Source organism: Copadichromis virginalis, linkage group LG8, assembly GCF_057382275.1.
Source record: "Copadichromis virginalis isolate Kocher_CV1m ecotype Utaka linkage group LG8, C_Virginalis_male_GT1.1, whole genome shotgun sequence".
In the NCBI taxonomy this organism is placed as follows: Eukaryota; Metazoa; Chordata; class Actinopteri; order Cichliformes; family Cichlidae; genus Copadichromis; species Copadichromis virginalis.
Window position 1 is genome coordinate 31,058,352 of NC_140625.1, and position 24,156 is coordinate 31,082,507.

The following is a 24,156-nucleotide window of genomic DNA, read 5'->3' on the forward strand; positions in this document are numbered from 1 at the left end:
AATGACACGAAGCTCCTCTGCAGTTTACTTTGTGCTGATGTTAAAGCCAGGAGGGGGCGTGAACCTCCGCTCTGTGACCCCGCCATGTAAGTTCACCAGCTCTAACACTTCCTGGCTGAGCTGCTGTGGTTTTCACACCTGTGGAATTGAAAACGACGGAATTCAAAGAGGCGTGGCCCAATTTCTCCGTCCGTTCTTACACCGATACTGACTCTCAAATGACTGATATAAACACATTTAAAAATCATTAAAGATGGTGTAATAATTGGGCGTGGCAGGTGGGGGCGTGGCCATTTTGAACAGCCAGTTTTCATATTTTCATGCTGTGAAGGATAAACGTCTAATTTACTTTGTCCCAGCACATCTGTGCCACATGTGGGCGGGGCAGAGGAGATCCTACCTGACATCTCTGCTTCACAGACTCCGCCCATGAACGACATCACCCTTTCCCGCTCTAATGTGGCTCGACTTTGGCACAGTTGGAGAAAGAAGGGAGGACACACCGAGAGCTGGGGACGATTAATTTTATTTCAGCAGCATCAGAGAAATGTCAGCCAATGACAGAAGAGGACCGTAAATATCAACCAATGAGCTGCAAAGAGCCTCGCTGACAGGAATACAGGCGCTACGTTTTCACTTGGTACGACCTGAACGCTGCATCAACGTTAATGAGACAAAAAATAAGTTCAGCAGGTGAGACGCTTGTTTTAAAGTGCTTTTTCCTCTCGGCGCTTCAACAACGTTACAGTCCGCACCACGTACACGCTTCATCACATAAATACGTCAGTTATTGCACCAAAACCAGGAAACAAACAAAAGTTCAAGTTTTCAAAATAAAAGCAGAGAGGAAGTAGAAGACAGACACAGCGTGAGTACATTATTCAGAGTATTCCACTGAATCGTTTAAATACAGTTTAAATACAGACGATTATGAAATATTAGAGTCATCTCAAAGTGAACATGAAAACATTCCCAGCACTTTACTCATAAAGCCTTCAATAATTTAATTATTTCAAACAACAGCAGAGAGGTTTTCCACAGCAGGGCTGACTTCACGGATCGAGCGTAACGTTCATCCTGATAAAAACACTTTAAATGTGTTTCTCTGCTGATCATCAGTGTGTTCTACCTTGTGTGTTTTTGTCACTGTTAAGCTAGCTTTAAAGAAACTGCTGTACCCCCTTATTTCACAGTAAAAGCATTCAGGATTATTGGCTTTTATTGTGAAATTGTTTCTTATAATTGTTGTTGAGCTGTTAGTGAATCTCAGTACTTCCTGCACAGGTGTGTCACAATAAAACCAGTCTGAGAACTTAAAGTTACACTCAAATAATGATTCTTCACTCTTAATAAGCATAAGCAACAATTTTAAGTGCAGCTGAAATATGTAAAAGTCAAAGTTTCATTGATTTAAATAAGTAATTATTAAGGAAAATGTGCTTGGTGTAAACTGAACGTATAGCAGTCAAGTTAACATTTTAAACTGTACTTATGCAACTAAATTACATGGATGTAAATAAATGTATTCAAGTTATTTGTAAGGACTAAAAAATGTTTAGTGTACAGTCTCCCTACACAGAAGACTTTTATTTTGAAAGCACAGAAGAAAATGCAGAGTTTTCTTAAAAGCAGTCAAATAAGTGATGAAGCGGATGTGATCGAGTTTAATAATGATTTAAAAACTCTGTGAGACAAACACACTAACGCTCTGTGTAATGTACATGACCACGACTTCATGGTTCACACTGTGACCCGGGCAGAAGGTTTTTCTCTCCCCGGGTGGTTTTAGTCACTTTTAAACTTCGGCAGCTGATAAAACCTGATTGGATGTTTGAATAACGATGAGGGGCAAACTTTAAAATTAAACCTGAGACACGACGGTGTGAAGACGAGCAGCAGATGAAGACGCTGAGACACGACCTCCTCTGACTGCAGAGGACGCCTCAGAGACAAAGCTGGACTATTTTAAGCTCCTGGTTTTTGCCTCGAGTTTCCGTAACCGTCCTGCTCCGGGTTTTGTTTCAGATTTTAGAGGTTTTGGTTGCTCTGTGTCTTTAGTTCACTTCCTGTTTTACTTTGAAGGTTTTCTTTCGTGCTTTGCGCTGATTGGACATGCTTGTTTTCAGCTGCCCCGATTAGTCTCCATGATTACAGGAGGTATATCAAACAAACAGCTGTGATGGGCTGCTTGTTTCAGATTCAGCAGCTTTCAGCGAGTCTTCGCTCAGAGCTGCTCACTTCCATTATTTCAGCTTCTGGAGGGTTTAGACAAACAGGCGCAGACAGAGACACGAAGGCGGAGGCGGAGCCTTGAGGAGGCTGATTTTTTTCATTTTTTTCTGGTCGTTTTTGGTGAAAAGGTGGAAAAGAAAACATCAAACCTTGTTTGAACCAGATGAAATAAACACAGTGCACTAATTTATTTTCCTCTTTCATTTCAAACGGACATTCCCTGTTTGCCTTCTGCTTTAATTTCCCCCCGTCGATGAGGGGCTCACCGAGGAACATCAATCACAACGTTCCTGCAGACTCTGTGTGTTCCAGGACTTTGATGATGAACTTTAAGAGCAGCAGCAGCTGAAGCTCTGCTGCGAACGCGCCCTGCTGGGCTTAGTGTCGCTCGCATGAATTAAGGCGGCTCCGATTTCCCCACTGGGAGCGAACGACGAGATCTAAAGGAGACAAGCGACTCCACCTGAGCAGTGACGCAGCAGAAAGTTAAGAGCAGACGTCTTTGAAACCTGCTCATGTTAAAGTCGCTGCGGCTCAGAGCTGAACGAGGATTTAAAGCATTTAAATGCATTGATCAGTCAAATGTGAGCAAACCTGACGCCAGCACAGTCAGACTCTGCTGTTGGGGTAGATGAGAGCTGGAGCCGGGCGGTTTCCTCAGTCTGCCGTCGTTCTTCACACCGAGCCGCCTCGTGCTTTCAGTAATCGCCCCAAAACCGCTTCTACTTCGTTTCTCGGCACCGGACATGCAGGATTTAGCAGATTCCCGGATTGTCTGTAGAGACAGCGAGCGTCCTCTTCTTCGTGAAACGTGGAACTAAGCTGAGCTGGTCTTGCATATATTTTAAATGCAACAAAGTTTCCTCTTTTAGGGCTTGAACCTGCGACTTTGTTGCATATTTTATTGCATATACGGTTACTAATATCAAAGCGAGCAGCACTGACAGTTAATCGCTGACAGAAGGGAGACTATGTTTGATTTGTCAGGTATGAGGGAGACTCGTTGTCCTGTAGAAGAATGAACGTGAACGTGGTTCAGCAGGCGGATCCTGACTGCACGAGTGAGACGCAGTAATGTCCAAATGTTCAAAGGACGACTGACAGACGGGCTGAAATTTCAGTTTGCCTTCAAGAAAAAACACTTAAGCTACCAGCTGCTCCTCTGATCACCTGTAATCCGAAAATTATTTGAACTTTCTAGCCTTTTATTCATTTACTGAGTGTCTGAAATGACTCCAGCCTTCAGACAAGAAGGCCTCAGCATGCTTCACACCATACTGCCGAGCTCATCTCAGCCGTTTCCTAAAAAGCAAACCAATTGGAGCTCCTTCATCTCTTGGTGTGGCTCTTTAGTTCACACCAAAGGGGGAGGAGCTAAAACATCTCGTTCCAGTATCAGATTAGTAGGGATTATTTTGACCTGGGAGGAAACCTTCCTCCTCCTGCACGCTGTGATTTCTGCTTCCACAGCAGAGCTCAAAGCTCAGAGCAGATTCAGCAGATGTCTCTGCTGAGCGCCTGAACGCTTCCTCTGCAGAAACAGCAAAGCCTGGAGTCACATCTGGAGCTCTGATTTTATTTTAGTTGGAGGGTTTTTGGGGGACAGTCACAGTAGACTGAAACAAACATCCCCAAACCATTAAAGTCAGAACAGAGCTGGAGCGCTTGCAGCATGCTGAGACTTTTGTGTCCATCCAGACTTCTGCTGGACTGATTTTCAAATCACTGCCAGATGGTAAAAAACCTCCAACTTCAGGACTCTTCAAGCACACAGATGTTCTTCCATCGGCTTTCATGGGAACAAAGACTGCCACACTTTCACAGCTGATGCAGGAGGAAGGAGGTGTTTACACCAACCAGCAGCTATTTGGACGAAGATTTCAGCCTCATATCGGAGTCTTGTCTGAAAACCAACAGGTTTCTAAACGAAACACAGTGAAGTGAACACCGAACTGAAAACACACGGACGGGCGACGAGATCAAGGTCCTGGAACTTTCTGACCTTCGAGATGATGAGAGTCTGTAAAGATGAAGGTTGGAGGAGGATGCAGTCTGCGGTGGTGATGGGGGTTAAGGTGGATGCACGTCATTCATGCCTCTCCACTGAGGAAGACTCACTGTGGTTGGACTTCAGGGAAGGATGGAGGAGTCGGAGGAAGTTCAGGAGCTGTACAATCGGTTCCTAACACACAGCGAGAGGGAGCGAGCCTCTGAGGGAAGAGGACCGATGTTTTATATGAAACCAACAGCAGAGGGCGAGATCAGAGGACGAGATCGGAGGACGAGATCGGAGGCGTTTCCGTCTGGTTAACGGACGCTCTCGGTGCAGTTTTAGTGTTGATGCTAGAATAAACGAAGCGTGTTGGAAAGAAAAGAAAACCCTGACATTTAAAGATCCTTAAAGGTTGTGATGAAGAGCCAAAACCTCACATACCTCCGTTCCATCTTCAGATGAACCTGATGGCCCCTCCCACTCACTGCAGAAACCGTTTCTGTGCAAAGTACTCAGACTAAAACCTTTATTGTCAACAACTTCTTAAAATAAGGTTAAATAAATTAACTGTGTCCATTTCAGCCTCGGCTAAAGCTTCGATAATCTGCAGCTCTCGTTTTATTTTACAGGAAGTTCGGCGCTCGCGTCGCTGCGTGTTAGGAAGGAGTCGGACGCTTCAGTGGTTCTTTGGTTTGGGGAGGCGGGAGGAGGTGGAGGTGAAGGCCAGCGTTCTGAAATTCAGTCCAGAGGTGCTGTTGGTGTCGGGGTCACGTGCTGCCCTCGTCTTTGGGAAGAGGCGGAGCTTGGAGGGCTGCGGCGGCTGCAGGTACCTGCTGTGGGTTTTCTTCCTTTCCCCCGACTTCGTCTCCTCCACCTTCCTCTGCTTTTCCCCGTCATCCTCTCCTACGTGGGCTGCTGGATGGGTGGAACTGGGAGCTCGGGGGTTGCGGAGTCTGTCAGCAGGGGTTTCGGGATGTGCGGGGCAGATGTTAGTGGAAGGTGGAGCTTGAGTTCGCGGTGGCGTCGGGACTTGACCTGTCAGTGGCTCCTGGTCTTCCTGATTGGAGGAGTGAAGTATCTGTGGCTGAAGAACAAACACGAGTCAGGATTCACTCAAACACACAAATGTAGAGTTTCACTGAATCAGATCTTCAACATTATTCTGCTTCACGGCGAGAGCCGGGGCTCAGAGATGTTTGCAGCCGTCTGTCGGTGAGATTACACCAAAGTCACTGAGCGGATTTCATTAACTGTGCTTGGTGGAGAGGTGGAGCGTAGGTGGAGGAAGAACTGAGAACATTTTGGATCACTTTATTTAAAACCGTGAAGCGCAGCATTGACTGTGACTTCAGATGTGACGTCTTTTATGTGTTTTTGCTTTTGCTTTCTCGGGAAAGTAGAGGAAACGCATAAACCAGGGAGGACGTTCCCTCAGCTCACATCAGGATACTTTATGCTCCACCTCGATTTCATGTTCTTGTTCCTTCCTGTTGGGTTTAAGGTCCACGTAAAGTTTTTGGACTAAGTATCACATTTTCCAAGACTTTATCCTGATATGTTCATTTATGATGACTAATATGTCTAATAGGGCTGCCACAAACGATTATTTTGATAGTCGACTACTCACAGATTATTTTTGCGATTAGTCGACTAATCAGATCATCATCCATTGGACGTAAAACTACAGCTTATTGCACCAGCAGCATCTGCTCTTATATAACTATCATGAGCTTACAGCTTTAAGTGTTTAAGGTGCTAACTAAAAATAAAGACAAGATGGTAGTTTATTCGATTTTAATGAAATGTGCAGATTGTTTCGGTGAAGTTTAATAAACTCAGCCGATTTACTCAGGAACAAATAAAATACTGAAAAAAGCCAAACAATAACATTTTAAGTTATCTAAGTGACTCATATATCATGTTTAACCTGAGTAGCGAAAGACGGCGGTGGGTTTGAAAACGATTTGCCGGGAGTCCGGTGTTCTCACGGTGCTAGTGACCTAGCTCCGGCTAGCTATCGAGCTAGTGGGTAACAGACGTCTCCGAAAACGTCGGAGCGCTTTTGAAAATATGTGGTGTCCTGATAAACTGAGCAGATATTTGAGGTTTACACAGCTACATTCTCCATGAAAATATGTTAAACGTTTATTTTGTGACCCAGAAAGAATAATAAGAGTAATATTAAAACTAACTAGCTGCCGCCATTGTTGGAAACTAAGCAGGGCCGCGCTATGAATTCTGGGACAGAGCTTCTTCTTCTTCTTCTTCGGGGTTTAACGGCAGCTGGCATCCTTGTACATGCAGTGCTGCCATCTTCTGTTACAGTCTGTTATTACACTCTTAAATCCTGCTATTATTCCTGCGTCTTTTGTGATCTTACAAAGCTTCAAACGACGCGTCGACTATTAAATCAGCCGTCGACGATTTTGATAGTCGACTAATCGTGACAGCCCTAATGTCTAATGTGTAATAATACAAAAAAATACAGTTATCTGAACACCTCAACGCTCAGTGTTACTAAGCAGTGGCATAAATTTTATCCTCAGACGGCGAGCGTCAGGCCTGCACAGACGTCTGTGCAACGACTTGTGCAGAATTCACATTACAGCGCACCAACTACACAAGCTCACTTCAAGCAGAGATCCAAGAAGTCAGGTTTATTTTTATAGCAACAAATCACAACGAGTCGCCTCAAGGTGCTTTAAAGTCTACGGCGAAGACTCTACAACAGGCGTGGGGAACTCCAGGCCTCGAGGGCCGGTGTCCTGCAGGTTTTAGATCTCACTGAATCACATGATTAGTTCATTACCAGGCTTCTGGAGAACTTCAGGTCATGTTGAGGAGGTCATTTAGCCATTTAAATCAGCTGTGCTGGATCAAGGACACCGACCCTCGAGGCCTGGAGTTCCCCACCCCTGCTCTACAACCCGACTCCATAACTTGCCGCGCTGCAGCATCAGTCATTCTCCTGATTTGAAACAGAGAAGAACCTGCGTGGAGATCACGTTATCCAAGCCTGGATAACTTCACTGCTGCGTGCACCACCTGCTTAACAATGAAGCAGCGTCTTTGTTGTATAATTGATGGCATGTTGGAGGTGAGAGCACAAAAGCAGTGAGGGTGTTGGAGAACGAGCAGAACAAAAGCAGGAGCTGCTCTGCAGACGAGGTCATCGCGCTCGCCGTGTGTGGCCGTCTGCTTTGATCTGTGCGCTTCAAAGAGAAACAACAGAAGCACATTGTACTTAAAAAGTTGTGGACTTTCACGCTCCAGCTCAAAGACGAAGGAAACGCTGATGAAACGATCAACACAAACAGTTTCTCGCATCGGGAGGCGGGGTTCAGCGGGAAGGCGACGTTTGAAAAACACGTTACTGTGCGTTTTAGCTCGCCGTCTCATCTGCGCATGAAAGACGAGCGCAGCTTCCAGGTCCGAGGAGCGCACGCTGCAGGCCTCTTTGAAACAACTTAAAAATGGCTGTTTTGATTTGTCCTCAAAGAATTCTCATTTCTGTCCACAGTCGTCTGGAGTTTGTGCTGAATTCAAATCCTCGTGTAACGCATCTGATCTGCACAGAGCTACGAGAGCGCCTTCGATAACTGAGCGGTGGAGGCGTGCAGAAAGCAGACGCCATATTTATGTGAGAGAACTTAAGCAGGTGGGAAAAGCAGCAGCAGCACAGAGACGGATAAAACAGCAGATTAGTTATGACTTCACACAAGTTTGCCAGGATCAATAAGCTGAGATTGTAGCACATGATGGATCTCACTGCTGTTTCTTCACCTTCCCTCTGATAAATCAGATTAACAGCGTGCAGATGTGAGCTGGCTGCAGGATTAAAGTGTGCAGAGCAGCACTGAGCTTCACTTCCTCACTCAGGTACAGGTGATGTCAGCTTTCTCTCCACTGAACATAAGTATCTCACTCACTTTGCAAAAGTCTCAACGTTTCAGACGTCTGAGAGCAGACGCACCTCATTTACAGATTCATGGTCATATCTTTACCTGCTGGCATTCAACACCCCGATCCTGGCTCCTCATTTTACCCTGTTACATGTTACAACTGAGTTGTCATTACTTATGAAGCTCATCTGGATCTACAGATGTTAGCTCGGTGTGGCGCTGGTAGATCCTTCATCTAAAGCTGACTGTCTGGGTCACAGGGACAGCAGTCTCAGCAGAGATGCTCAGTCTCTCTTCCCCATTCACCACCTGCAGCTCTTCTGGGGGAGACACTGCGGTATTCCCGAGCCAGCCCAGAAACATAACCTCCAGCATTTCCTTTTTCTCCTTCCAATCAGAAATGCCCGATAGACCTCACCTAGGAAGCATCCAGGAGGCATCCTGCTCAGACCTTCTCTTAAATAACAGTCCTGCCCAGAGACCCTAGAGAGGAGGCACATTTCTGCTGCTTCTGCCTTTTCCTTCCCACCAGCGCCAAACAAGTTCCTGAGATACTCAAACTCCTCCTGGGGCAGGATTTTGGAGTGTACCCTCTACCCATTTCTGGCTAAGAACTGTGAGCTCAGACGTGGAGGTGGTAACTGCAATTACAGCTGGAAGCTACAGACCGATGAAGCCAGAAGGACCACATCATCCAGCAAAAGCAGAGAGGCGATCCTGAGACCAGCGAACCAGAAACTGGCTGCTGTTGGGCTGATCGTTTCAAATCGTTGCCATTTAAATGTCTGAGTCCAAACACCCCCAGAACCCAAACACCCACTGTGGCCAGATTGGTCGTAACAAAAACCCCTCAAAAACCACCCCGGTCTCAAAGTCCACAAAACACATGCAGACTCCTGTGGACCCTCAAATATCTTTCAGAGGGTCTAGAGCTGATCCAGCAGCACCACCAGGATGAAAACAACTTATTTTCCCACAAATCCAAGGTTCCCACCAACGTGGAGCTTCCCAGGGAGGCTGAGGAGTGGGATACCATCAAAGCCTGGAAACGCTCTCTGACCTGCTTGGTTAAAAGCCGCCACCACAGTTTACCAATCCAGCACATGAACCACGACAGCCCCACAGCATCCTTCACGAACTCACCCCCCCCTCCAATCAGTCTGAGCTACACATCATTGCTTGATGAGTTTTAGAAATTTCCAGGGCTCTAAAACTCATCATAAAGCCATATTCGGACACAATTTTAAATTAAATTTTAAAGTAATTCAATTTTAATTAAAGACAACAAACTTTCGACTGAACGAACAAACGAATAATTATTAAATACCAAGAGTATTCATGTTTTGGATCCCAGTGTGTGAATTCATGATATCTGTGCTTTGTTTGTGGCTCTTAGCTCCCACTGGTGACTGCTAAAGATAAAAAACACTTAAAGGAGAACAGAAAAGGTTCAGTAACTTCCAAAAATCAGTGGCGCATAAAACAAAAATGGCAGACGTCTTAGAAATCATAACTTGGTCTCTGATTCCTGACAGTTCAGCTGAGTAATCCAACGCACTCTCGTAGCTCTGTGCAGATCAGATATTGTGTTGCTTGAGGGTTTGAATGCTGATTGGTCCACACTTCTTGACGTATTCGGGCAGTTTTTAATAATTTTGCTGACAGGAAGCAAAAGTGAAACCTTTTGTTTGTGTTGTTAAACTCCAGCCGGGTCCAGCAGGGGGCCACACTGAGTGCCTATGCTGAATGTAAAGAAAACGTTTTTACTGCTCTCAACAGAACAGAAACACCTGCTGGTAAACACTGACATCTGGTGGTGGGCAGTGGTACTGCAGCCTCTCTGGGACGTTCAGGTGTATTCACCTCATGAATAATGCAAGGCAGGATGGGTGGATTAAAGGCAGCGAGAGAAGGAAGAAAGATATGAGGAAAAAGGACAGAAAGACTGAAGAGGAGGAGGACAGAGGAGGGCGTCCTCCACCACACGCAGCTCTCCTCCAGGAGCATTCACCTTGGGAGGGAAACACTCCACTGCCCCACTGTTTTTATTCTACTTCTCTGACGCCGACTCACAGGACGTCCCCACGGTGTTACCACGCACACACACACACACACACACGCACGCATGCACACGCACGCACACGCACTTTCCTGGCATATAAAGTGCTGATCCACCCAAACTGCGTCCACATCCACCCACATTCGTCTTAGCTGTCGCGTCTTATTGGCCCCCAGAGGCTCGTTAGATGAATAATCCATCATAACATCACTGCGAAGCTCGAATATTAAAATCAGAACAATAATGAGTGAATATTCGGTGGTAGCAGCTTTGCTCCGTACGGTTTTATACTCGATAACTATGGTTTTTATGTGTTTCAGCGATCACACGGCGTCCTCACCAAGGAGGAGGAGCTCTTCCTGCTGTTTCATTGTCTCAGTCTCCGCCCCCACCTGTGCTGTCTGCTGAGGACGAACCTTTGATGAGCAGGTTTGTTGACAGCAGCACTCGTTCATTCTTTTTTATTTTCTTTGATCCGATCGTCGCTGTTAGCAGCAGCGCTCCAGAAATCCACGTCGAATATGAAACGGCAGCCCGGCGCCGAAGCCTCCTAACGTCCAGCAGGTCACCGTCGACCCTCGAAGGTTAGCACTAACACAGGCGGGGTCAGCTGACCTCACCGCACTGTCTTCATACTGATCGTGGATCAAATCTAAACTAAAGGATGGAAAAAAATCAAAGGATGGAAACGGCCACATGTGTCCCTCTGGGCTGTTCAACAGTTCACCCAAATCAATGAAGCTTTTTATAGATTTAGAGGCTGAAAAATTCCACTCTGAAAACTACATCCTCACACTAAAGGAGGTGAGCAGAGAACGAAGGGAGCGGAGACGTTATTTAGATAAAACACTACATGTGATCTTCAGTCAGAGCGTCAGTGTGATGTGTGGAGGTGGCGTCCGTCTCTGCTCATGTGTGGGACGGATTTTAATCAAGCTGGAAGTTCAATACATGAGGACACTCACAAAGACTAAAAACATCAGGTCACTGAGGTTTGAAGCTGATCAGAGAGCGACGCCCCTCTAACACACCAAACTCCCAGAATGTAGCGCACCTCATCTAATCCAAAATTTAAGAGTCATTTACAAAGATAATTTTAGCTCAGCGCCGCCTCCTGATGGGCCTCTGGACTCCGCGCACTCGCTCCACTGTGAAGGAGAAGGTGTGACCTGTCCTGCAGGCAGCAGTGAATCATGGGTAAAAGCGTGCAGACAGTCACTTAGAGACGTTACACACGAATACTGATCGACTGTTTTATCATCACTGGATGCGAGCCACGTTACTTCATCCCGTCGATTCCTTTTATAATCAATCTTAAATCTCAGCTCGTCTCATTTATTAAGAGCTCGGTCCGTCTCCTGTTTCTGTCTCCTTCTTCTCTGCCTGAACAAATAAAATTCATTAAAACCAAAACTGATATCAAAAAGTTGCTTTCACTTAAGCTTATTTCCATTTTGGATTTTTAATGAATTCCCTGTTTCTTCTGTGAAATTAAGAAAGCGTTCACACGAACTGACAGAGGCAGAGGAACCAAAACTGAAGAACTGAGTTTATCTGAGAGGTGAGCCGGAGCGTGAGGGACAAGTGCAGGAGCACCTCAGGGATTTGTTCATGACTAGGGCTGGGCCATATCATACATCATATACACACACGCGCATATATATTTTATATATATATATATATATATTTTATATATATATATATATTTTATATATATATATATATATATATATATATATATATATATATATATATATATATATATATATATATATATATATATATATATATATATATATATATTTTATATATATATATATATATATATATATATATATATAAAAAAAAAACACCCAGCACGCCCCTGCGGGCGGTTTATCCTTCAAGCTCGGGTCCTCTACCAGAGGCCTGGGAGCTTGAGGGTCCTGCGCAGTATCTTAGCTGTTCCCAGGACTGCGCTCTTCTGGACAGAGATCTCCGATGTTTTTCCCGGGATCTGCTGGAGCCACTCGCCTAGCTTGGGAGTCACCGCACCTAGTATATATATATATACATATATACACATACATACATATATACATATATATGCATGAACAGTTTTTCGATACAAAAAATGTTCATGCCTTTTTAATTTGTCATTTATTAAAATTTTAAATATATATTTTAACTCAAAAGTACAGTTTTTAAATGTAATGTTGCTGAAACAACAAAAATAATAAATCTATCTGATGGAGGAATCACTCATCTTTGGAAAAGAGAGTTTATTACAGAGAAATGTCTCTTTCCAAAATAAAAGCTCTACTATCCGCTTCTTCTGGGCTATATTCTCAGCAGCATATTAAACATATCAGGTCCCCATAAGGAGAATCCTGTGCTAACGGCTGTCTAAAGGACTCGGGTAAAGTTTGTAGCATGCTGCTTGTTGTTTTTGTCTGCTTCCACTTGTCTTTGCACTAGGATGATGTCGGAGTAAATGTGCAGTCATATTCGTTGTGTTCCCACTAGTGCTGTCAGCGTTAATCTGAAATGACGTTAACGCCACAACACGGCAAATCTCCGTTAACGAGCTACCGCGGATCGCCGCGTGCGTGGGGCTGGACGGCGTTTAAAAGTTTAAAAGTGGCTGAACTCTGCTGCAGGCTCTGGATCAGCTGAGCGTGGGACGAGAGGCAGCAGGCAGGCGAACCACGGATCACATGGTTACAAATGACTGAACTTTCAAAATAAAGGTCAGGGTGACTGTGTACTACTAGACAAGAAAATAAAACGTAAATAAAACATCATCACAAATGTGTTGATCAAATTAAAGAAGCAGCAGCAGCTAAATTACTCTTTAAAATGCATGAAAACTTCTGATTTTATAACTTTGTTCTTTGGAAGGAGACGATTCTCTTCACTCTGTCAGGACCCACACACCTGTGTTCCTGAGCCCACACAGCCTCCATCACATGCTGGTGTTGGTCAGACCTCCGAACACTCCTGATCCACCAGTTTATAAGTATCACTGACTCTACATTAGTGTGCATTATAATCACTCTCAAATATCCTTATAGCTCTGAGCTGTTAGATTTGCCCTCTTGGCCTTCAATGGCACTTTTTACTGGGATACATAAAGACGCATCAAAGTCACTTTGCACACTGTCACAAGGAAATGACTTGATCTCCTTCGCGAGACACGTTGGACAGATTACAGACCGACGAGTCATTTACAGCCAGTTACTCTGGCGTCGGAGCGAAGCCTCCCTCTCACGTTGCGCTGATGCTAAAACCAGAACCGTCCCTCCGAGCTCGCCCTCAACTCGACTGAGCATCACGAGCTTTTCTGGAGGCCTGAAATCAAACAGCTGATGTGCTTATGGAGGAGCGAGGTAGGTAAGGCGAGACCGCCGAAGAGCTTGTGACTTCAGCGGCCAGCTGCTGGATCATCTGCACGGCCCGAAGGCTCGCCGCGCTTTAGGCCGCGCGGCCACGTGCTTCCCTCACAGTAACAACATTATTCAGCATCAAGTCTCACCTCTAAACTGAGAACATGTTTGCTGTCACTGATGTGAAGAAAGAGATGCTGCAGAAAGCTGACTCACAGCTTCCCATCAAACACTCACAGCTGGTAAAGAACGATGAACTCGGGCACAGCTGGACGTCACCGTCACTGTGGCCAGAGGGCAAAGCGCCTCAGTGAGGCACCATCGTGTATCCGTTCACTTCATCTGTATAGTACTGCATTTATGAGACACTCTTATTTTATCCACAGAATAAAGGTTTATGAATAATTCAGGTAGAAGACTCTGTGCACAGCGCCGCTGTGAGGCAGACTTTCCAACGCTCTCATCATCATCAATGTAAATATAATACTACCGTTCACGGTATCACCGGTATGTCGGGCAACGAGAAGAAAATGAAATATTGCGACAGAATATGGATAAAAGACGCATGCTTTGTTTTCATACGCACATGGCGGCGACGCAGAATGAGGAGGGCGAGAGCGGATCGTTGAATGAAACGAACCAGAACTGGTTTGTAAAAACGCTGCAGCTTCACTGGTGTGGAACTGGTTTAGCTTTCGTCCGTCAGATACACAACAAAGCACTATTTCTGGTAGCGCATGCTAGCGGGCCGTCGTTATTCTCGTCACAGTGATGGAATTGATCCACACATGGAAACACATCGACGTCCAACGAGCTGGGAAAGAAACACGACTGGACTTCATCTCTAAGACCAAATGCTGGAGAGTCCCAGGAATTTAAACTCTAGTGGGAGTGTCCGTTGACCCACTGTTGATCATGTGACTCATCACATGAGCCACGGTGTGTAGGGTGTGGGTTTCAGGTGAACCCACTGTGAGACCTTGCCCCACCCTGTCAACCCAGGATGTGCGTGGGCGTTAAGGCGTCTGGGGAGGATCTCAGACTGGATCACAGGTGGCAAACAGCTGGTGTCATAAGCCCCGCCCTCTGTTCAAAGATGGCTGTTCACAGGGACACAGATGTCTTCTTTCACTCCTTTTTCAAACCATCTGTCTTCTCTGTCCAACATGTGAACATTGGTGTCCTCAAAGAGTGACCTTTGACCTTTAGATGCAGGTGTACAGCTGAGTCTTGTCCTGTCGAGGCGGGTCGTCTGCGTTGTGCGTTTATGAAGTGCTGTTTGGTTTCTCCAGTGTAGGTCTGAGCACAGCTACGGTACTAAGTTTGTGTTTGAGAGTTTATCAACGAATGAGCTTCACTGACGCCTGTTACATTATTACACGATAATACCAAACAGTTTTACGTGTGTTGTACTGCGATACCGTCAAAACAAGCATCACCTCCCTGCTAAAGACACGCATCAAACACATCTGAGTACAAACAGAACAGCTCGCTTTATGTGACGGAAGAAGAGAAGAAGAAGGAGGAGGATGAAGTGAGGAAGATTAAAAAGTTGCTACCGTACCACGCTGTGTCACTGAAGTAAAGCACTAGATTTTCCACTCCTGGACGAAGGCGCAGAGGAGAAAAAACAGAGAAGAGGAGCAGAGTTAGGAGAGAAATGACAAACAGTCAGTGACAGATTTCTGAGGAGACACACGGAGCGGCTGAAGGTGACAAACGAGGAAGAACAAACTCATCAGGAAGGAGTGAAACAAACCAGAGCGAGGCTGAGGGAGGCAGGAGGTAAACGCGATGCTGGGGTGAAGTCGGCGGATTAAACTCCTGCCTGAACTCTGTCTGCTCCGCTCTGAAGTGGCTCCACTGACGTTCGTCCTCATGAATAACTTAAACCAGAAACTTCTAATTTGAGCGTCTGGATTCAGTGGCGTCTTATCTCAGCTCAGACTAATTCTCAGAATCATATTCGAGTCATTTTGTGCCGCCGAGTCTCCACGCGTCCATTAAAACTTCCTGCCTCGACCTCTGACCTTTCACCTCTTTGGTTAACTCTGAACGCTGGAGCTTTAAACAGCTTTGGAGGTTAGCGTGTGCAGATCTGCATCCTCCTTTCATTCGGCAGTGCTGCAGCTGTAAGAGCTGAAAAATCCTGGATCCCTGAACGCCTCACAACACAAACCGTCTACTGACTAAATTCGATTCGTTCTGCAGTTAAAAGTGAAATAAACTGAAGAGAAACGTAAAATCAAACCCGCTGGCTTCAACTTTGAAATCTCAGACTTTAAACTGAGAATAGAGACAGTCTGAGCTTTTCTGTCACCACTGCAGATTTTGTCTGGCTAAAGTTTTTACAGGTTGTCACGCACGCTGGGGGGGCGGCGTTCCTTGGCTTTTCCTGCTCTCCGACCTCTCGGCTCGTTCCTGTGCAGGGTCCTAATGACGGCCATATTTCAGACGACAACTCCTGACTCGGACAACTAACTCACCAATCGCTCGTTCTGTGGTATTCAGTCACAACTCTGAAACCTTTCACTTGCTTCCTCTGCACGCTGTCGTTCTGTGCAATGCATTTATATTCAGTTCAATTCAGTTTTATTTACACAGCACTAAATCACAACAACAGTCGCCTCAAGGCGCTTTATACTGTAAGGTCGACCCTACAATCATACATACAGAGTAGCCAACAATCATATGAGCCCCTTTGAGCAGCACTTCAGCGTGACTGAGCTCACTCTGCAGACTCTTTTCACGTCGTTGAAACATAAACACACTTTTCTACAGATGTGTTTGAAGCGTCGACAGAAAAATGGACCAAAACACAAAAACATCTCAGTCCGAGGAGCGAGAGAAGGGGATGATGATGGGGAGGAAGAGGAGCAGCAGGTTAGGGTGAGGTGTGACTCACGTTTTCTCGCGAGGTGGGAGGGGATGCTGGGCCTGGGCCTCCCCCTGTAAGGCCTGGAGCGCTGATACTGCCAGGGCGGAGAGAGGAAAGGAACAGGAGGAAAAGCCTGAGGAGACGGAGAGGAGACGGAGAGAGCAGGGACGGAAGCTGATTTACAACATTAAGACAAGAAGACGGAGAGAGACGGACAAAAGCAGGACTGGAAGGACAACAGTTCATCACGTGTCTGCATACCACAGAGCAGAAAGACAGGAGAGAGAGGAGGGGCCTCCATAACAAACGTTTTACAGGAAGCGGGATCTCTGAAGATGACCAATCAGAGCCAAGAAACACAAAACCTTCACCTGCACCAGGAGAAGGTTTTTTAATGCCTTCAACCTTTTCCTGTCTGAGCCCGGCTCACACGAGCAGAGACGCCCAGAGCTGTGACAGCTGGATGTGACCGAACAGCTGCTTGTTTCTGTCTTTGTTTAGACCTATCAGCTCTCAGACAGACACAGGCTGTGTGTGTGTGTCTGTGTGTGTGTGTCTGTGTGTGTGTGTGTCTGTGTGTGTGTGTGTCTGTGTGTGTGTGTCTGTGTGTGTGTCTGTGTGTGTGTGTCTGTGTGTGTGTCTGTGTGTGTCTGTGTCTGTGTGTGTCTGTGTGTGTGTGTGTCTGTGTGTCTGTCTGTGTCTGTCTGTGTGTGTGTGTCTGTCTGTGTCTGTGTGTGTGTGTGTGTGTGTGTGTCTGTGTGTGTGTCTGTGTCTGTGTGTGTCTGTGTGTGTGTGTGTGTCTGTGTCTGTGTGTGTGTCTGTGTCTGTGTGTGTGTGTCTGTCTGTCTGTGTCTGTGTGTGTGTGTGTCTGTGTGCACGCTCACCGTGCGCTCTCTCCACAGCGTCCAGCCCGTGCTCTCTCTCTCCGTCACACTCGTCTGCGTTTGTTGATCCGTCTTTGCCGTCATCTCATGGCAGCGACACCTGGTGGTCACCATGGGAACAGTCTACACACACACACACGCACACACACACACGCACACACACACGCACACACACACACGCGCACACACACACGCGCGCGCACACACACACACGCACACACACACACGCACACACACGCACACACACACACACGCACACACACGCACACACACCCCTTATGAATACTTGGACATCTTCGATCGTCCCACATCAGTCACACTGATCAACACAGATTCATCGATCATGTCAAAGTTTGATGATTTCATAACAAGAAACATTCAGTTAATCGCTCAAACCTGACGAACAGAAACATCAGAGCTCAGAAAGACTTAAACCTAAAAGCTTTTGTTTGATACATTATGACTAATAAACTGAAACAAAGTCTCCAGCTGCTCTTTAATGCTGAGCACTCAGTGGTGTGACAGCCGTGTACGGTCATGGATGTTTATTAAGATGCTTTAGTACCGTTGCAGTCAGAGCCTCTCGCATCAAATATATTTTTAATTTTCATTAATTTGCCCAAACAGACGACATTTAATGTCATTTTAACTTAATTAAAGCATGTTTTATTATCATAATATTAATTATTATTATTATTGTTTTTAAAAGGATAAATGAAATAAAAGTGAATAAAATGTAAACCCTTTGGTCGGGACAGTTCTCAGCCGCTAACCACTGATGGAAATAACGAGTTTGGATTGGCTCAGGCAGGAAGAGGGCGGGACACCCACCAGCTGCTGGGTGAGCTGTGCGATGGTTCGGTCACGGCTCCGCAGCTCCTCTCTGAGCTGCTGCACCTCCTGCAGGAGAGCCTGGATCTGCATGCACGCACACACACACACACACACACACAGGTGGCGGCTGAGCAGAGGCATTCTGGGAAATGCAGGAAAACATAAGAGACGATAGAAGAAGAGAAGAAAAGCCTGAAAGGCGCCGACCTGTGAGTCGGAGCTACACGAAGAGTCGTTGGCCTCGGGACTCAGAGTGTCTGTGGTCAGAGTGTCGTCATCGCCGTCGTCCTCCTGATCACAAACGCAACAACAACAACAACAAACAGTAAACAAGTCGATGTTACAGATGAAAGCTGGACCAGTACACCAGCCCACAGCTCACCTGCAGCAGTAACCTCTGCAGGTACTCCAGCTGACACCTGACAGCCGAGCAGTCTTCAGCCAGCTCCTCCACATCCAGACCCAGACTGGGAGTACCAGGAGACGGGGAGGTGGAGCTAAGGGGAGGGGGGAGGTCAGAGGTCACAGCCCACAAATATCAGAGCCTATGCTGAACTCTGAACGCACCTCAGAAGTTTACACATGCAAAAAACACTTTTTCACACATTTCATTTTAGGCAGAGGATACACAAGAGAGCCAATCACGTTTCAGGGCTAGCTCAGGCCCCGCCTCAGGACATGCTACATGAGGCCAGGTTCATCATCAGATAACTAAGAAAACATGCTGCTGAAGCTACAGACGGGAACTTTGAGGTTTGAGGACAGAAACTGAGGATGTGCTGAATCACCTCATAGGAGGACAGAGGTCCAGGACGAGCTCGCCGTCCCTGTTTGAGTCCGTCCTCTTATTCCCAGGATCCTCGGTGAGCTTGTAGCTCTGAAAATTGCTGAGGCTAGAGGAGAAAGACAAACGATGCACGAGGTTTAGTGATGATCGTCAGAACACGACAGCAGACACAGTTTGTCCCATCATGGCTGTATGAACAGTGTAGAGCAGGGGTCTCAAACTCGCGGCCATTTGCGGCCCACGTCACCTCTACTTGCAGCCCGCATATAGATGTGAAGAAATACTTTTTAAAAACTATTCCACGAAAAATGATTTAATACGACAGCAGAGTGTTACAGGCATGGCCCTTTAAGACTGTAGCCTCATGGGTGGTGTAGTCCGTGCTGCAGGGAGAACATGTGGGACCGCCCCTCCCGCTGCGTGTGTGAGCGTGAGGGAGAAAAAGGAACATTGAAAAGTACGAGCTGTCACCGAGCAGAAACGGGAGCTGGAAGCATGTAAATATAATAATAACATGCAGCCAAACAGAGAGCCTGACGAGCCCAGCTGTAAGTAAGCTGTTAAGACTCGACTCTACACTGTGTTCGTGTTTTCCTCCGAAACAAAGTTCTGCTGGAGCAGCCTTTCAACGCCTCTCTCTGTCTCTCGCTAGCAAAGCTGACCCAGACAGTAAAGCTAGTTCCCGGCTACGAGCCCGACATGAACCCAAAGTATTAGCCAGAGTTTCCTTACCGCGACCTGGCCGAGGTAACGAGAGTGCAAACATGCTGAGGGCTGTGTTAGTTCAGCGACAGATTTATTTGGAAAGAAAACTATTTTCACTTGCAGTCAAAAACTCATGTGTACGCTTATACCTGCATTTTTATTTTGTTAAATACAAACATAATTGTAGCAAAAGTGCTGCCACGTGTCTGACCAGAAAGAGAATTAAATAAAAAACCAAACACTACATTTTAGGAAATATTAATGGTGTTTTTTTGTACTACTTGGACACTAAAGTGGCCTCCAATGAGATGACGGTGCCAGAAGTGGCCGGCGGCCTGGTGTAGAGCATCTCTCTGCAGCACACTTTAGCTTGCTCCAGGTGTGCACCGAGCAGGCCGAGCTTCTCAGTTTTCTAATGAGACGATTTATTAGACACACAAACGGCTGTAAGCGATAATCCATTTGTTCAATCTGTGACATTTTCCTCACAGTCAACATCGATCTCGACCTCTAAATGACCCGCTCTGACCCCGAGCCCTCAGCGTGGACAGTCCTTTTCTCTCACCAACAATAACAACATAATCAGGCTGATACTAATAATCTCAGTACTTCTATGGGTTAAATCTTTTGTGCCCCAGGGCATCATTTCCATTTAAAACAACTATTAAATCCACTAAAAGTTGTGTTTAAATGACGAGAAATTAAAAGAAAAGACTAAAATAATCAGAATTTACAAATATCAAAAACAATGAGGTACACAGACACAAAAAAAACCTTACATAAAATCAAATAAATTGAGCTGATAGACAAACGAGCTCCACTCACCCTTCATTGTCGTTGTGGACGTCCTGCGTCCCCCAGCAGAGCTGCCTCTTCCTCCACTGAGCCATGTGGGACAGCCCGTCTCCGTCTGCAGCCGAAAAATCAAACAAGAGTCAACACTGACCGGAGACGCGGCGCTGTGGTCACCGCTGAAGCTTTTGAGCCCTGCACAGATCCTGCTGCTCGCACTGACGCGACGTGCAGATCACCATGACAACCAGTAAGGATTTAACTCCAAACAGAGGATGATTGTTTTTGTAGGACATCCTGAAAGCTTGCATCACTCTGGTTCCCTTTACAATACTTTTTAAATGACGCCAGCACTAAGCCCCGCCCCCAGCATGATGATCCCAAGTGTCCAGCAGCTGTTACCAAACTGGTCTCTGAGAAAACCTTCAGTCAGTTAAACTGGTGAACCCTAACCCCCTAACCCTAAGTCTAAACTACACATCTGAGTTCACTTTGCAGTCTCAGCTGATTTTGTTGTCTCAGCTGTTAGCATCTTTTGGCTAAGCTGTATTTTGGCTAAACCACAGCCCCACAGGCCGAGGGGGAGGTGTGACAGCAATTTTTCACACCAGCCTATTAATCAACCTAAGACCCAAACAGACTTTTAATTCATTTGAAAGCCTGATGCTTAGCCTCGTCCACCCCAGCTGTGAAACTCAGAAACCAGTCTTACTTGTTATCATCTATCGTCCACCTGGGCCTTACACAGAGTTTCTGTCTGATTTCTCAGACTTTATATCTAATTTAGTTCTGAGCTCAGATAAAATAATTATTGTGGGTGATTTTAACATTCATGTAGATGCTAAAAATGACAGCCTCAACATGGCATTTAATCTGTTATTAGACTCGATTGGTTTCTCTCAAACTGTAAAAGAACCCACCCACCACTTTAATCACACTCTAGATCTTGTTTTAACATATGGCATAGAAACTGAACATTTAACAGTGTTTCCTGAAAACCCTCTCCTGTCTGATCATTTCCTGATAACATTTACATTTACAATAATTGATTACACAGCGGTGGAGAGTAGACTTTATCACAGTAGATGTCTTTCTGAAAGCGCTGTAACTAAGTTTAAGAATATAATCCACCCACTGTTATCATCTTCAATGCCCTGTACCAACATAGAGTAGAGCAGCTATTATTATTAGCTATACTAATGCTTCGATCTTAAATAGGATCAACCTATCTCTAATAATCAGCTATGTTAAACCTTTACTCAAAAAGCATCTCTAGACCCAGCAGTCTTAGCTAATTATAGGCCAGTCTCCAACCTTCCTTTCATATCAAACATCCTTGAAAGAGTAGTTGTCAAACAGCTAACAGATCATCTGCAGAGGTTTATTTGAAGAGTTTCAGTCAGGTTTCAGAGCTCATCACAGCACAGAAACAGCTTTAGTGAAGGTTACAAATGATCTTCTTATGGCCTCTGACAGTGGACTCATCTCTGTGCTTGTCCTGCTAGACCTCAGTGCAGCGTTCGATACTGTCGACCATAATATCCTATTAGAGCGATTAGAACATGCTGTAGGTATTACAGGTACTGCACTGCAGTGGTTTGTATCATATCTATCTAATAGACTCCAGTTTGTGCATGTAAATGGAGAGTCCTCTTCACCCACTGAGGTTAATTATGGAGTTCCACAGGGTTCAGTGCTAGGACCAATTCTGTTTACATTATACATGCTTCCCTTAGGCAGCATCATTAGAAGACATAGCATACATTTACACTGCTATGCAGATGACACCCAGCTCTATCTGTCCATGAAGCCAGATAACACACACCAATGAGTTAAACTGCAGGAATGTCTTAAAGACATAAAGACCTGGATGGCCGCTAACTTTCTGCTTCTTACTTCAGATCAAACTGAGGTTATTGTACTCGGCCCTGAAAAGCTTAGAAATATGGTATCTAACCAGATTCTTACTCTGGATGGCATTACCTTGGCCTCCAGTAACGCTGTGAGGAACCTTGGAGTCATGTTTGACCAGGACATGTCCTTCAACGCACATATTAAACAAATATGTAAGACTGCGTTCTTCCATTTGTGCAACATCTCTAAAGTTAGAAATATCCTGTCTCAGAGTAACGCTGAAGAACTACTTCATGCATTTATTACTTCCAGGCTGGACGACTGTAATTCATTATTATCAGGATGTCCTAAAAACTCCCTGAAAGCCTTCAGCTGATCCAAAATGCTGCAGCAAGAGTCCTGACAGGGACTAGAAAGAGAGAGCAGATTTCTCCTGTTTTGGCTTCCTGTTAAATCCAGAATTCAAAATCCTGCTCCTCACATACAAGGTCTTAAATAATCAGGCCCCATCTTATCTTAATGACCTTGTAGTACCATATCACCCTATTAGAGCACTTCGCTCTCGCTCTGCAGGCCTACTTGTTGTTCCTAGAGTATTTAAAAGTAGAATGGGAGGCAGAGCCTTCAGTTTTCAGGCCCCTCTTCTGTGGAACCAGCTTCCAGTTTGGATTCAGGAGACAGACACTATCTCTACTTTCAAGATCAGGCTTCAAACTTTCCTTTTTGCTAAAGCATATAGTTAGGGCTGGACCAGGTGACCCTGAATCCTCCCTTAGTTATGCTGCAATAGACGTAGGCTGCCGGGGGATTCCCATGATGCACTGGGTGTTTCTTCTTCACTCACTATGTGTTCACAGACCTCTCTGCATTGAATCATATCTGTTATTAACCTCTGTCTCTCTTCCACAGCATGTCTTTATCCTGTCTTCCTTCTCTCACCCCAACCGGTCACAGCAGATGGCCCCGCCCCTCCCTGAGCCTGGTTCTGCTGGAGGTTTCTTCCTGTTAAAAGGGAGTTTTTCCTTCCCACTGTCACCAAAGTGCTGCTCATAGGGGGTTGTATGATTGTTGGGTTTTTCTCTGGATGCATTATTGTAGCGTCTACCTTACAATACAAAGCACCTTGAGGTGACCTTTGATGTGATTTGACGCTGTATGAATAAAATTTAACTTTACGTCCTTACTGGGATCCATCATTTCACTTTACAGGTATCAGTGATATCTGCACATGTTCAGACGTACCGCTGTGCAGAGAGCCATCCTCTGGGAAGTCTGCGTCCAGCATGAGATCATCATCAGCCAGATCGCAAGAGTCCAGGTTGTTCAGGATGTCCTGAAAGACAGCGTACGACAGAGACACGCGGTCTTTAATAAGCCGACTCCAAGAAAACACACCGGGCTAAATTCAATGAGCAGAAAATGTTTCAGGAACTTCTAACGTCAGCGTGCAGACAGCGAACGAGAGCATCCAGAGCTGGAAATACAAATGCTCCTTTCCACGGAGCACCACACAGGAAAGATGAGAGTACGGATCCACTCAGTGAAGTGTTGTTTAGGTCCAAACCTATCCCGACTGAACAGTTACAGCTTCCTGTCCTTTATTTTGGAAAAGAAACATTAAAAGGAGATAAAGAAAGAACACAGAGACGTCTCCGTTTTCTTATCTTGTAAATAAAGAAAACACGTTTTTGGAAATCTGGACCCTGCTTCCCTGATTTCCTTTCCTCAAACCTAAACTCAGCAGATTTTGCTGTTAGTATGAACATCAGCTGATAAAATCGGATACAAGCACGACTCACTGAGCGAGCGGCTTTCACATCATTGGGTCACCTGTTACTGCAGCTGGTTAACGACAACAACACGACCACTCA

The 24,156-nt window shown here is 45.6% G+C and overlaps 2 protein-coding genes across 9 annotated transcripts in view; one reads left to right on the forward strand and one right to left on the reverse strand.

Moving 5' to 3' along the window:
* Position 1: 1 nt before the first annotated feature.
* Positions 2-23,556, forward strand: LOC146704049 (uncharacterized). 6 transcript variants are annotated; one of them, XR_014922057.1, is made up of 5 exons: positions 629-693; positions 7,746-7,883; positions 8,028-8,104; positions 10,507-10,615; positions 23,495-23,556. XR_014922057.1 is itself a non-coding variant. In XM_085467075.1 (4 exons), exons 1-3 carry the CDS (start codon positions 2-4, stop codon positions 20,673-20,675), a joined length of 369 nt encoding a protein of 122 aa, XP_085323201.1. In that variant the 3' UTR covers positions 20,676-20,681; positions 23,495-23,553. The 6 variants fall into 6 exon arrangements, 2 of the variants coding, with proteins under 2 accessions (XP_085323201.1, XP_085323202.1); XM_085467075.1 differs by lacking the exons at positions 629-693; positions 7,746-7,883; positions 8,028-8,104 and adding exons at positions 2-86; positions 20,501-20,681 and having other exon boundaries at positions 23,495-23,553; XM_085467076.1 differs by lacking the exons at positions 629-693; positions 7,746-7,883; positions 8,028-8,104 and adding exons at positions 2-86; positions 20,504-20,681 and having other exon boundaries at positions 23,495-23,553.
* LOC146704050 (serine-rich coiled-coil domain-containing protein 2-like) overlaps positions 511-24,156 on the reverse strand; it is a 46,086-nt gene continuing 22,440 nt past the window's right edge. The window contains exons 7-16 of one of the 3 annotated variants that reach the window (XM_085467074.1): positions 23,528-23,618; positions 20,465-20,549; positions 18,936-19,040; positions 18,530-18,644; positions 18,355-18,438; positions 18,145-18,231; positions 17,314-17,436; positions 16,457-16,562; positions 15,116-15,155; positions 5,190-5,309 (exon numbers count right to left, since the gene is read on the reverse strand). In XM_085467074.1, the coding sequence (XP_085323200.1) occupies positions 5,264-5,309; positions 15,116-15,155; positions 16,457-16,562; positions 17,314-17,436; positions 18,145-18,231; positions 18,355-18,438; positions 18,530-18,644; positions 18,936-19,040; positions 20,465-20,549; positions 23,528-23,618 (882 nt within the window). In that variant the 3' untranslated portion in view covers positions 5,190-5,263. Of the gene's footprint in view, positions 5,310-15,115; positions 15,156-16,456; positions 16,563-17,313; positions 17,437-18,144; positions 18,232-18,354; positions 18,439-18,529; positions 18,645-18,935; positions 19,041-20,464; positions 20,550-23,527; positions 23,619-24,156 lie in introns of all 3 variants that reach the window. The other 2 variants (XM_085467073.1, XM_085467072.1) reach the window with 2 other exon arrangements.